This window comes from Pterocles gutturalis, unplaced genomic scaffold, assembly GCF_000699245.1.
Source record: "Pterocles gutturalis isolate BGI_N339 unplaced genomic scaffold, ASM69924v1 scaffold19823, whole genome shotgun sequence".
NCBI classification, from domain to species: domain Eukaryota; kingdom Metazoa; phylum Chordata; class Aves; order Pterocliformes; family Pteroclidae; genus Pterocles; species Pterocles gutturalis.
Genome location: NW_010120920.1, coordinates 1 through 14,163, shown reverse-complemented (window position 1 = coordinate 14,163; position 14,163 = coordinate 1). Strand labels below are relative to the sequence as shown.

The window sequence follows — 14,163 nt, the reverse complement described above, 5'->3', positions numbered from 1 at the left end:
TGGGGGGGGGGGGGGAAGCAAAGATAGTCATGAGAGAAATTTGTTTAATATTTCTAGTGTAGGAGCAAAAGTTCTGGGAATTAGCTTAAATATGTAGGATAAGATACTGAATTAACTGCGGATAAAGTGCTATTGTATAGCTCTGCTGCGCACAGGTGTGTGAGAGGAGTGTCTCTGGTATAATCAGTCCACCATGTAAATTAAAATTGTGGGGTTTTTTTTAAAAAAAAGGGTCATTGATGGTTATCTAACTTTCTATTGAGTTGGAAAACTACATAAAGGGGCACAATTTTTCCAAGGAAATAAGTGATGCTTGTGGTCTTAAAGTTTGAAAACTGTCAGCAGATAAGCCTCAACTATCTATTTACAAACTTGAAACCACCTTAAAGCAGTAATTTACCAAGATACAGTACTGACTTGTAATAAGTGCATAGGGACCAATTTTGATATAAAAGTAACTAATGTGTTAATGCTTGGTTCTTATAAAACCATTCTCGTTGGTGGAGTTGAAATCTTTCCCAAAAGATACTGATGTGTTGTACTTGTTTTGTACATGGGGAAAATGGAATGTCAGGAAGATAATGACCTACTTGTAATTATCCAGATGGTTGTGGCTAAATCTCCTGAATACCGGTCCGGTACTTGGACCAATAGACAACACTGCCGTTCATAACAAGTCTTAAAGAGATGCCAGGTTGTATGTTGGAAGCAGGAGTTCAAATTTGTGGTTCAGTTGGTGCCCCTGTAATGCCAGTGGCATCTCTGCACTTGAAGAACAGAAAACCTATTATTAAGCCATCACTTTTTAGCTGCGAAATATAGTTTTCTGTGTAACCTACACATTGGGTATTGGCGAGACTGAAAGTCTCTTCCTATGCAGTGAAACCTGGCTGTGGGTTTTCTAGCGTGAAGCAGTAGCCATGGCAAATAAACAGTAGCACATGGGGGATTTAATGCATGATTTTGTTCTTGTGTTCATTTTGCAGATGGGAGAAGGACGGCCAGGTGAGCAGGGAGCTTTGGGAAAAGGCTGGACGGCAGGGTTTGCTGGGTGTTGCTATTGCTGAAAAACATGGAGGCATCGGAGCGGATATTCTCTCTTCAGCTGTGGTCTGGGAGGAGCAGTAAGTGCTAGATGCTTCAGGAAGAATATCAATGATATTATCAAAAGACTGTATTTTTTTTCCTTAAGATGCCTTCATTATGGAATATGTTTGCTTACAGAAAATGGTGTTGTCTTTCTCATGGAAAGGATGGTTTAGAGATATGTGAATCCTTCCTGTTTTAAGTATTCCAGATTGTTTAAGTAACAAATGTCATTGTGCTCCACTTTTAGGAGTTTGTGGCTGGGGAAAGGATTTATGTTAGTCTGGTAGGTTATATACCCATGTGGCTGTGAAAGTACATTCTATAAATAACATTACAAGTGCCACAAGCTCGGATTGTCTGAGACTTCCGTGTGGTGGGGCTTTCTTCATTGTTGCGTCTATGTTGTAAGGGTCTGAAGTTCAGTGTTTAAATCTTTGTAGTACTTTTTTCTGAGCTTTTTTTTTTTTTCCCCCCCACTCCCCAAGGATGTATGTTAACTGTTCGGGCCCAGGATTCAGCCTTCATTCAGATATAGTCATGCCCTACATTGCAAACTATGGCTCTGAAGAGCAGATTAAACGCTTCATCCCTGAAATGGTTGCAGGCAAGTGTATTGGAGCTATCGCCATGACAGAACCTGGGGCTGGAAGGTGAGCTAAACATTAAAACAATGGTCTTAACATTATGTGCTGTCTGTTGGTTTGTCAGTGAAAAAAATTCTGAGCCTTCTGGTTATATGGTCATTTCAGTGACTAGACAATATCCTAGATTAGGTAGGACCTCAAAGAACCTGTTACTTACAGATTATTACAGTGTTGTCATTTCAATATATTTGCTCAGAATCTGTTTCCCTATCGTCCCACTGTGGGCAAGTATGCTTTGTTTTTGCTTTTATAGTGTGAGTTTATAGTTACAAGCTTGCTTTTCAAGTGAGTGTACTTTTAATACAAAATGTAGTCAGGAGAAAATTGCATACCTTGGTAAAGAGGGCTAATAGCTTTTGTTGTGGAACAGAATACCTTATTTTCTTTCCTCTGAATCCTTTCAAACAGAGAAATGTCCCTCCTTGCCTGTCATTATTGAAGGGCAGACAGCACTTGCTTGCACTAGACACAGCTGATCTGGCCAGTTTCCAAAACAGAGAGGGACAGGTGCAGAGCAAAACCTGTTGGTATCATGCTTCTCCAAATGGTAGATGTTGCCAGTGGCTTTTTCCAAAGCCTTCTGATCAGCGTTGAGCCTGCTTAGAGGATGTGGGTTTGTCTGGTGTTTGTCATCTGAGGCATGTTGACGTGAGGGGATGCTGACCCCTTGGTGTCAGCGCTTGTATTACACCACCTTCCACAAGCAGATAGATTAAAATGGGACTTTGTGCTCTTGTGCAAGTGGATAGGTTTATCATCCCTTTCCACAGTATGCTTGTGGTTTCTGTGTTTCTCTTGAAGCTGTTTCACTGTGTTTCACTGTCCTTGTATGTGTTTTCACTGAGCCTGTGCGTGGATGGTGTAAAATCTTCCTTATTTTATACTGGGTAGAATTCAAGATAAAAATTGCAGCTTCTGGGATGGTTTCTTGAAGGACCTTTTGAATTTTATTTTAGTGACTTGCAGGGAATACGAACCTATGCAAAAAAAGATGGAAGTGACTGGATTCTTAATGGGAGTAAGGTAAGTGAACAGACATATATATCACTTATACAGAATTTGGGAACTGAATCCATTTAGACAGTGAAGGATGTACACCACTGTTAGTATCTCCCCATAGTCCTTTCACTTCTGTGGGTTTTTTTGTGGGTTGTGTTATGGGGTTTTTTTTCCCGAGTTACTTTTTCTTTGTAGGACTTAAGATATTTCTGTTGCTGGCAATTTATGGACCAGTTTATGGCTTGAGTAGGTTCTTTTTGTAGCTTTTAAGTAACCCTGTCAAAAGCCTGTTTTCCCTTAAACTGGTAAGAAAAGGGGGGAAAAAAATCCTGCATAGTATAAGCAGGACCACAACTGTTTTTTTAGTACTGGGGTTAAACAACTAAATATATATATATTGCCACTGTAAAACCTTCTGTGGTCTGAGTGAAAACCTGTGTTGCCACAAGCAAGCTGTGGAATCTTTATTTAGGAGCCTGCTGGTCATGCTAGAAGAAAAAAACCCAATCATGTCAGATAGTCTGTATGTGTTGTCAAGCTGTTGCAAAGCTTGGAGCATTAACCTCTTCTTTCATTGCCATCATAAAAAAGCAAGAAGGCAGAAATAGTGTTCAAATGGAAGTGTGGGTTCAACTTTTTTTTTTTTAATTCTATGAAAAGTCTTAATCCTCTTTCTCCCCTCCTCCTTTTGTACTCCTGCTGATCACATGGTACTGATAGAGACTTCTGGCCTTATCAGAATGTCAAGTAGTGAGAATGTGTGCAAGGAAATGTGTATGTACAAGTATTCAAAAGGAAACTTGCTTGTGCTGCACAGTTGAAGGCAAGCAGGACAGATAGCTCATTCCTTTTGCTGGAGTTAAGATGGATCACGTTGGCAGGTTCATGAGTCATTCTACAGGATTTTAGTAAGCAGTTGTGACAAGAAGCCATTGATAGTTTTGCATGTTATACCTTGCTAATTTGATTTCTAGAAAAGAGAACCTCTTTGCCTATTTAATATCTACATTTGATACCATATTCCTTCTTTACTGTGGGACAGACAAAAGAAACAGATCTATGTGTTCTTTAACTTCACACTTCTGACACGCACAATACTGAAACTAATTCCTACTTTAATAGACCTGGTTCCAAAACACCTAATTCATAGAGTTTAAAACTTAAAATTCTTCTGGACTCTTAAACCTTGCCTTTCAGTTCACCTGTGAAAGTGTCAATGCAATTTTTCTTTCTGCTGTGTGATGATCTCTTCTAACTTCTATCTGCCTGGCTCATTGCTATATTCCCAGTTGCATTTTTTTACAGGTATTCATCACTAATGGTTGGATGAGCGATGTAGTGATCGTGGTCGCGGTTACAAACCGGGAGGCCACATCTCCTGCTCATGGGATCAGCCTTTTTCTGGTGGAAAATGGAATGAAAGGTTTCATCAAAGGACGCAAGCTGCACAAAATTGGCCTGAAAGCTCAAGTGAGTTCATACAACCCCTAACACATAATAGACTTGGAAGAAGTCTAGAACCACTTGATGCCTGGCATTAGCTAAATAAATATAAAACGTGACTGTGGTGCTATTCTTGTTCTTAGGGATTAGAGTGCAAATGGTGTATATGCAAAGTAAGTGTGCTTAGTTTGCCTGTAGAAGTCTGAAGCATGTGATGTGGAAGGAGAGGCTGAGGAAGCTGGATTTGTTGACTCTGAAGAAGCCTGGATAGACAGGATCTTATTGGTGTGTTTACCTAATGGGTGGCTGTAGAGGTAGCGGAGCCAGATTCTTCTCAGGGGAGCACAGTGAAAGGGAGAGTTGCAAAGGACAGAGGTTACATTAAGGAAAATTCTATGTAGATATTAAGAAAAAAAAATCCACATGAAAGTGATCTGATACTGGAACAGGGGCCCAAAGAGGTTGTGAGCCTTCATCTTTGGAGCTTTGGAAAGCATAACTGGATGTGAGGCCCTCAGCTGCTTGCTTTGCTGGAGCTGCTTTAGGTAGGAGATAAACTAGATGAGCTCTAGAGGACCCTTCCTACCTGAGTGGTTCTATGATTTCAAGTTAAAGTGTACAATAGCAAGAAAAACAAATGGGGCAAAAGAAGTGGAATGAAGACATAAGAATGTCAGGCTATAAACTGTTGCATTTAAAATCCTCTTAGGACACAGCAGAGCTGTTTTTCGAAGATGTGCGGTTGCCAGCCAGTGCCTTGCTTGGAAAAGAGAACAAAGGCTTCTATTATCTGATGGCAGAGCTCCCTCAGGTAAGAGGAATGTGTGAGTGCTCTCTGTAGGAAGAATACAGAGACAGTTGTTGTCATTGCAAGGATCTGCTTTAGTCTTGAAGACTCCGTATCATGGGGAGCCACCTTGGGCTCAGAATCAACACTGTGTTGATACTGCTGCTCTTTAACTGAAGGACCATTTCTAGTGCTAAGACTGCAATTCTTTAGGCATTGGTAAACACGTTTATATCCTGCCAGCTCAAAACCAGATAACAACCCAGCTATTGAAGAACCTGAGCTTAGGATAGTGTATTTAAAAGAACATGCTATGTTTTTCTTCTATACTTCTAGCATGGAACCACTTTACTTAGTAAATTAAATACAGCTTGGAGGTCTCTGATGCATTTGGCATTCTCTTTAAAGAAACAAGCAAGCACTGCTGTTCTAGCTCTTCTACAAGTAGAAGCATATTAAAGATGCAAGGAACTCTTTCATTGTCCATATAGCAAAGTAAAGGAATTGCTTAGTTGCCAAAATACCTTGCTAGTAGAAATAACAGTTAACAATTTAAGTTTATGAAGTTTGGGGATTATTTGAGAGGACAAAGAGGCAATGTGGTTTTTCAAAACGTGACTGTACTGTGTCAAAACTATGAATTTGTGCTTGCCTCATCTTGGTAGGGATCATGTTTATTTAATTTTATACTGTGAGTAAATATGAAACCTGATCAAAGGAAATCTTTACTGCTCTAAAGAAATAGATGCACTCATGAACAGGTTCAACCTGATGCATCAGATTTCAATGGTGCTAGAAGTAATTGTTCTGTACTTAGTTTCTGTTTTTCAGCACGTTATGAGGAAGAAAAAAATAGCTTTTTTTTGGAGGCTTTGTTTTTCTAGAGGTGTGCTATTGAAATTGTTAAATATGGTGTTGTTTACACTGAGCAATGAAAACCAATAATTGAAACAGAATTTGATGTGAATTTTTCAGTCAGTAAGAGGCCTTTGGTTGATTTGTTGCTATTTTTTGGGTCATTGTGATAGAACATGACCCTGGAAAAGACTTAAAAGTGAGCTTCAGGTACCAAGTAATTTGTCCCGCTCATTGATTTCAGTAATGCAGTGTGTCTGGTTTGATACCTGGTGTGACTTTTGTCCCCCTCCCTAAACATCTTTTTTCCCAATTGTGCGTGTAGATATGTGCATGTGATAGTGAGAAATGTAGGACTAATTCAACTGGATTCCGTAATTTGTGTTTCAAAAGGAAAGACTGCTAATTGCTGATATGGCTCTTGCCAGCTGTGAATTCATGTTTGAAGAAACAAGGAACTATGTGAAGCAACGAAAAGCTTTTGGGAAGACGATTGCACACTTGCAGGTGAGTTTGAACTGAGACACTTGAATGAAGATTTCAGTGTGCACTTGCTTTACATCTGTATATGTGGAATAGTGAGCAGGTGAATATCGCTGGGCTGTTTTCAAACAACTATTTGCACAGGTTTCACCATTGGACTGTGGCTGTTTGCCTCCATGCCCATCGTTCATTTTTGAAAAAAAAAAATCTCAACACCACAAAAGCCTTAATGTATATATGTTTGTATATATGTATATGTGGTGTATTTTATGATTCAATTGATACCTCCCAGCAATGCTGCTTTTGGTGACGTATGCAGGCAGAAACTGTACTGGCTTTTTGCTACTGCTGAAGAAAAATTATCTTGTTGCTCTCAGGCTTGCGTTTTACTGTCAGAGGTCCTAATCACAGGGTCTGTTACACCTGCGTATATTTCTATATCTGCCTGAAATCCTCCTACAGACTGCAGACTGAGTTCCTCCACACATAATGCATTGCAGAAAAATGAACTTTGAGGCTGATGCTGGTGGGGGCTCCCAAGCAGTGACCTTGCTGCCTGAATGCCTGCAGAGGTGTTTGTATTCAGCTTTATGGGTGTTGTAATGAGATTGCTCGGCTAGCAGCTAGCTGGGTCTTTAAGTGGCTGCATATAAAACTGTTGGGTCGTTCTCTGAGAGCATACCTCACTCCTGGCAGTGGTAGCTAAGTGTGTTTTGAGAGGTTTATGCCTACGCTCTTCAGTTGCAGTCATAAAACAGATGTTGCTTTCTGCAGTATTGCAATGTTATGGTTTTCCTGAACACCACGTTACTGTTACAGCTGAAGCAGACCAAGCTCCTGCATGTTTGGTTTACAGGATAGAAGTGAGTCATATGGGTTAGAGGATGTTGGGCACCTTTTTGGTTTTTTTTTTTTAAGGTACTTTTAAAATAATTTTTTTAAAAATCCATTTCAAAGTCTGGAGACTTCATTTGTCAGAATCAAATCTTTAGTTGTTGTGAATAGCAGCAGAATCAGGCACTTTAGAGGCTGGAATATGAGATATCTTTCAGGAAATTATGATCTTCATCTGTTGTTAAAGTTAACATTCAGAAATCCATAATTCTAGATGGATAGTATGTGCAGTGTGCAGCTTTAACAAAAGAAGTACATTTTATCTTTTTTTTTTCATGTAGGTAAGGGATGCTTCCTAATTGTAGCAGTTCACTGTGCAGAGACTGCCAACATAATTTATTTTTTTTCCGGCTAATCCACTGCCAACCACCAGTTGGCCAGTAAACTTCATAAAGTATATTAATTTTGCCAAAATAACCCATTCTTGCATACCTTTTCAGTTTGCTTTTTGTTGCTAATGACTAGAATGTACACATAATCAAAAATCCTTTCTAATTAGAGGTCTGCCTTGCCTAATTCATTTAGTTGTGCCACAGTACAGTGTTTGCAATCAAAACTTTTCTTTGTAATAATAGTAGACTGATCAATTATTTATTGTCAAGAAAAGCAGGAACACTTTTTATATACAATTTTAAAACTGTAAGATCCAAAAAAGCTTCTCCTGGATGGTGGATTTGTCCCCTCCCTACCAAAATTACAAGAAGACAGTCAGATGCTTGCCTGGTCTCGTTTTATATAACCTTAGCAATGAATTTCATCTGTTCTGTCTAGAAACTTTTCCAATGTGACAGAACTTGATGTTGGAAAACTTCCTAAAATTTCCTTTGGTTTTGCTTGTGTCTCTTTGCATATGATTTAAACTCTGAAGAACTGATACATAGAAAAATGCGTGTGATAGATGATGAAATGTTAACAACTGGGGAATTTAGTGGCTCTACAGAGTGAGAGGGCATTCCCCCACAAGGGGGAGCTGACAGTGACAGAGGACTCGGTGCTTCCTGCTCTGCACTCTCTAGGAATTGGTTTTCAGGCTCTTGGGGTTTTTCTTGTAAGGTCATGTTTTGAGTTGGTAAAGACAGAATTGTATGGAAAGAAAGTTGCCTTCTGATATATAGAGCCAAAGATGTTTGAAATGGATTTCTAGCACACATCCTTTTAGAAAATGCTTCATTTTCTGATTTAAATATCACTTAAAAACTGTACTATTTCTGCTCTTTCTTTTCTCTGCCTCCTCCATCCATTTGCAAAATAAGACAGTACAACACAAGTTGGCAGAAATTAAAACACAGACTTGTGTGGGACGAGCTTTTATGGACAACTGTTTGCAGCTGCATGCAGATAAACGTCTGGACTCCCCCACGGCTTCCATGGCCAAGTATTGGTATGTGGTTAAAGTAATTTGGAAGCGTTACTTGCATGATCTTTACAGGAGTCTAATAATAAAAACACCAAACTGTTCAGATCTAATGAAAAGATAAAATTACTGTCTGATTAAAAATAACATTGTCAGCCTCTAATAGAGACCACTAGTTTTAACTTTAATCATGTACTCAAAAACTTTTACATTGAGAAACAGTGTTGGTTGAACAGATCAATTTCAAAGTAATAGCATGCTTTTAAAATAGGTTTCCATTAATAATATCAGGACTCAACTTTAGCTTCAAGTAAATGTGAGTGTTTAGTTGGTATTTAGAAAAACATTTACATTTTACTGTAGCAAATTGTTGTTGGGGGGTGGTTGTGCTTTTTTTTTTTTATGAGGGGGTGTTTGGGTTTTTTTAAAAGCACAGATTTATTTGAAGCTTATATCATAGAATCATAGAATGGTTTGGGTTGGAAGGGACCTTAAAGATCATCAAGTTCCAACCCCCCTGCCATGGGCAGGGACACCCTCCACTAGCCCAGGTTGCTCAAAGCCTCATCCAGCCTGGCCTTGAACCCCTCCAGGGATGGGACATCCACAGCTTCTCTGGGCAACCTGTTCCAGTGTCTCAACACCGTCACAGTGAAGAATTTCTTCCTAATGTCTAGTCTAAATCTCCCCTCTTTCAGCTTATACCCATTACCCCTTGTCCTCTCACTACACTCCCTGATAAAGAGTGACTCCCCATCTCTCCTGTAGCCCTCTTCAGGCACTGGAAGGCTGCTGTTAAGTCTCCTCGAAGCCTTCTTTTCTCCAGGCTGAACAACCCCAATTCTTTCAGCCTGTCCTCATAGGGGAGGTGCTCGAGCCCCCTGACCAATTTGGTGGCTCTACTTATGATACTTTTTAGTTAATATTCATAGCAATAGCTGTTTGGCCCAGCCAGGTTTTGAAGTTATCTGGTTTTGGGAGGAATTAGCTGGCTACAGCTGTTGCTGTAACTGAGATTAAACAGTTCTGTCCTTTATTGGCCAGAACTACTCCTCCCTCTTCCCGTACTTGGTGGTGTTATCTGTTAACTTAGGTTTAACCAGAGAGCAAAGCATCTAAGATAATGGCACATGAATTTGCATAGTTCTATTTTGCTTGCAAAGATGGGAGAGAAAAGATGGGATGTTCATGTCACCAGGCATGAACAAATAATTTTATGGAAGATGCACAGGTTTACAGATTCTAGACTTTTAAAAATAAGTATATAGGAAATGAGCAGAGAATACAGAATCCAGAGAGAATATTTACAATGAAAGGAGTTTTGATTGGGTGCTCTTCCTAGCACTGATTACCTAGAAGTACCTGGTACATAAGCAGAGGCATTCAGTTTTGAGGAGGAGGAGATAACTAGTGCCAGCTCAGATGTTACTTCTCAACACATTTCCCAATGCAGAGCATTGGAAATTCCCCCACCCTTCCAGATGTTAGTGCCACACTTTGTTGTGGATTTCCCCTTTCCTTAGTGGAGTCCCTGTTGCTCCCTTCTATAAAACTATCTTAGATGGTCTAGAAAATGCTTGACTGTAGAATTGTTTTATTCCCTACTGTTTCAGGAGTCTATGTCCAGTTAATTTTGCTTCAGACCTTTTGTACAGTCAACGACTTGAGCTTTGAAGAATTTTAAAATTTAGTTTGTGCATCTTCTTTCTGATATCTGATGAAGGGTATGTAGGTCTTCTTTATGTGGTGACAAGTTGTATTATGTAGCTAAATAATTTGAAAATATAGTTAGGAAAGTGAGTTGTGGTAACTCACCATTGCAGATCTAAAGTTGGTATAATAAACTGTAAGGATTTAACTGGACAGGGCCGGGGGGGGTGGTTTGGAGTAAAGGACTGTTACATTATTCTACAAGAAGCAGTTGACTTGAATCATCATTTTCTTTACTTCTGTTGCCACTCTCAAAATGTTGTGTGTTTAAAAGGTGGTTTTCATGTCTTTCAGCTTTAGTTTGAACTCTCAGTGCAGTTAAAATCATATGGGGTATTTAATCTAATTTTCATCACGTGCTTGAACTAACATCAAGTATGTAGCTTTGCAAAAGCTGAGATACAGGACATGACAGATAACACACTATTTACAGTTCATGTTCTAGAGGGAAGTTTCACAAAAAAACCCCCTGCTTTTAAAGATATTTTTTTTTTAAGATCATTAAATAATTGAATATTTTTCAGCGGGCAGTTGTGTTAAAGAATTGCAGTATTTTTTAGAATTGAAAACTGTAAAATCTATTGAGGAAAATAAATTATCCCCAGGTGATGGTTATATTCAAAGGGCATCCTGGTGTGTTGCTAGTGTGTGTGGGGGAAGCCTGAGATGCTGTTAATTTTTATGACACAGCTGAGGGATTTGATAAAAAAAGGGGCTATATCAATCTGCTTGACAAAAGAAATTTCTTGGCCTGGGAGAAAGGTAAACAAGCTTGTCTGTTTTGAAGGCTTTCCTTCTCCGACAGCTCTTCTATAAGGGGAACAAATCTTAAATAATGTTTAGTTCAATGTACTAATTTCTTACCAGTCCTTCAGGAAGAAAAAAAGCCCCTCGCAAGATAAAGTATTTTAATGGCCATCATTTAAGATCAGTTGTGTAGGGTAAAAAATTTGGTTATATTTTTGTCTTGCTAACTTATCTGTATCTCTAGTAACATCTCACAGCATAACTTCTTTCTAAAAAACAAATTTCTTTTTTACCTATTTAAGGATGTCTGATCTCCAAAACAGCATAGCTACTCAGTGCGTGCAACTGCATGGAGGATGGGGGTACATGTGGGAGTATCCAATTGCAAAGTAAGTGTAACATTTCAGACCTGAATGATGAAAGATTACCAGCAAAGTAAAATGAGGCGCTTCCTTTACATCTCCTTGTCAGTTGTTTTGTGTTAGTACTGATTTACTGTTCCTTTTCCCACTGTGTTTATTGAAAGGCTATCCACTGTACAGATGTCTGCAGGAAGGCTTTGGTTTGGTTCTCCAAGTAATTAATAAGCTGTTGAGCAATTACTGTATTTTTCACAAAACACAGATTGCTTTTCCAGAAGAAAATGTTAATTGAAAAACTAGAGATGCAATGTAAAAATAAAAATGAGGGGAGCTAGTTTGTATGTTTTATCTGAAATTGAATGCGTACATATGAAGGAAAGAAAACATGTTGGTCAGCCTAAATCTTTTGCAATACCACTAAATAACAAATTGCCTAATCAAGAGCATGACTGGCTACTTTCAGATTTTTACAACTTTTTAAACAAAAAAGTTAAGAGATGTATATGTAGAGAGGAATTTGCCATTCCAAATTTTTTGCTTGCTTTATGAATTTAAGGATGTTTATGAAGTTTTTATTATATTTCCTTGTCTATTACCTGTGAAGATTTGTTTCCTTTTGTGTACAGGCTGCTTGCCACACTAATATAAGTAGAGCTTTTGTTTTTTTGGGGTTTTGTGTGTTTTTTTGTTTGTGGTGTTTTTTTTTTTTTTTGTCTTTTTGTGTTTTTTTTTTTTTTTCAAAAGAAGGCGGTAATCTGGTAGTAGAAATAGGAAAAACAGGACTGCTGTGCAGTTGTTACAAGCAGGTAATTAAAACTAATTTTTTTAACTGACTAGGTTTTGAATTTTTTTTATTCTAAATGCACTAAGAGCACAAAATGTTGCTTTAAAATAACTTATTCCTGCATGTTTTGAATGACTGCAACTTTTGAGTGTTCTGCGCCCTATCTTACTAAATAGGAAGGCCAGCAAGCCCTGTTCAGGGTGTCCTCGATCCCCTGCTTACCTGTGTGTGCAATAGTTGTCCATGCAGGGTTTTATTATCCTTGTGGTTCAGCAACATGTGTGTTTCACTGTCATTGTCCTGTGTGCTGTCACCAGCTGTGCACATACTGGGACTGGTTCCAGCATGGGAATGGAAATGGTTTGGCTGCATGCAGCTTTTCGGCTGCTGGCCCAAGTGGAGCTGGTGTCAGTAAAGGCTGTAGCCAGCTGATGTGAAACCAGTTGGCACTTTCTTTTCCTCCCAAGGTGTTTGAGTCCCATGTCAAAGAGAACTGACAGCACCGTTAGCAGTCCTCTTGACAGGATCAGACAGGCCAGGGCATTAGAGCAAATTACTGTGATAACTATCAGTTTGGCTCTGCAGGAGTTGTTTTTCGCAACAACAGGCAATCTGGGTCTTGCAGTTCATGCAGGCATGCTGTTCTGCGGGATGTGTGCAGTGGGTGGATGGGAACTTTGGTGTCTGGAGTTGACTTAATGCTCAGGTGATATGAGGAAAGGAGGGAACAAGAATTGGGGGGGGGGAAGTGGTAGGAGTCTGGTTTTATAGAGCTTTATTTTATTTTTGTTTAATTAGAGGGGATAGTAGAGACCTTTTTGTTTGTTTGTTTGTTTACATTGTAAAGAGGTAAGAGTTACTGACCAAATTCCTAGTTTGGCACAGTACCTTGGAGAGGTGACATTTTTTAGGTAGTTGAAACCTCTTTGAAAATGTGAACCTCTTTAACAATGGGAATAGCATACTTTGAAAAGAGGGATCATCAAAGATAAAACTTGATATCTTTTTCTTTTTTGTGTCCATTCTGACAAGTTGTTTTTAATAATTCCTTGTCTTGTTTTTTTTTTTTCTCCTTTTCTCTCCTCAGAGCTTTTGTGGATGCCCGTGTTCAGCCAATCTATGGTGGTACCAATGAAATAATGAAGGAACTTATTGCTAGAGACATTGTCAGTGACAAGTAGGAAAGATGCGTACTCCTTTGGAGAGTATTACAGGATCCTTTTATAGTAATTTATGGCATAAAATCAGGCACCAGCATTTAAGTAAAATAACTGTGGTGTATCGTATTCTTTCAAGGAAGTGACACTTTAAAAAAAAAAAAGTGTTAGTAATAACAGTGTGCTTATATGTGGGACATCTAACAGTTAATGAACTTTCAATTTAAATATCTTTGGACAGCAGAGGGTAATTCTCGGGGTTCCAGAAGCTCTGGTGGTGAAAGGCAATCTTGTGTCTGGAACACTAGGGCTATCTCCATCTTTCAGACGATGCTGTTATATTGAATCCAGCCCTCATGTTTCAGAATCCAATCTCCAAAGAGATAATATAGTGTTAATATAACTTTGAATGTATATTTCCACTTAATAAATATCACTGTGTCAAAGTATAACTTGAAACTTCTGCTCCTGCTGCCCAGCAATCCCCACTGCAGGGGAGGGAATGTGCCACTGGGCGTGTTTACACCTCACCCAGAATGCCTTATTTTAATTACTTTGTTCAGATAAACATAATAAAGCATTTGTATGCGATCTCATGGTTGTCTGCGTTACTTCAAAGCCCGGGGGGAGAACCGGGACAACACTTCCCCTGTGCCCACGTTCACCTCAGGGCTCTGAGGGGAGTTTCGAGGAAGAGAACGTGATGCTGGTGAATATTTTCAAATAGTTCCACGTGCTTATCCCCAATAAAAATGCTAACACAGATTTTTGGTGGGGTTTTTCAGTTATTTATGCACCCTGGGGGGCATAAATCACCTTCCCCCGAGGCAGGGAGCGGCTCCCCTCACAGCCCCG

The 14,163-nt window shown here is 39.2% G+C and overlaps 1 protein-coding gene across 1 annotated transcript in view; it reads left to right on the top strand.

Moving 5' to 3' along the window:
* The window catches only part of ACADL (acyl-CoA dehydrogenase, long chain), a gene marked incomplete at its 5' end in the record, with an annotated part of 14,918 nt that extends 1,500 nt beyond the window's left edge, over positions 1–13,418 (top strand). Inside the window, 9 exons of the mRNA XM_010077068.1 lie at positions 987–1,124; positions 1,575–1,739; positions 2,690–2,756; positions 4,038–4,202; positions 4,885–4,986; positions 6,211–6,324; positions 8,448–8,575; positions 11,308–11,394; positions 13,239–13,418. Of these exons, the coding sequence (XP_010075370.1) occupies positions 987–1,124; positions 1,575–1,739; positions 2,690–2,756; positions 4,038–4,202; positions 4,885–4,986; positions 6,211–6,324; positions 8,448–8,575; positions 11,308–11,394; positions 13,239–13,332 (1,060 nt within the window). The remainder of the gene's footprint in view (positions 1–986; positions 1,125–1,574; positions 1,740–2,689; positions 2,757–4,037; positions 4,203–4,884; positions 4,987–6,210; positions 6,325–8,447; positions 8,576–11,307; positions 11,395–13,238) is intronic.
* Between the last annotated feature and the right edge of the window lie 745 nt (positions 13,419–14,163).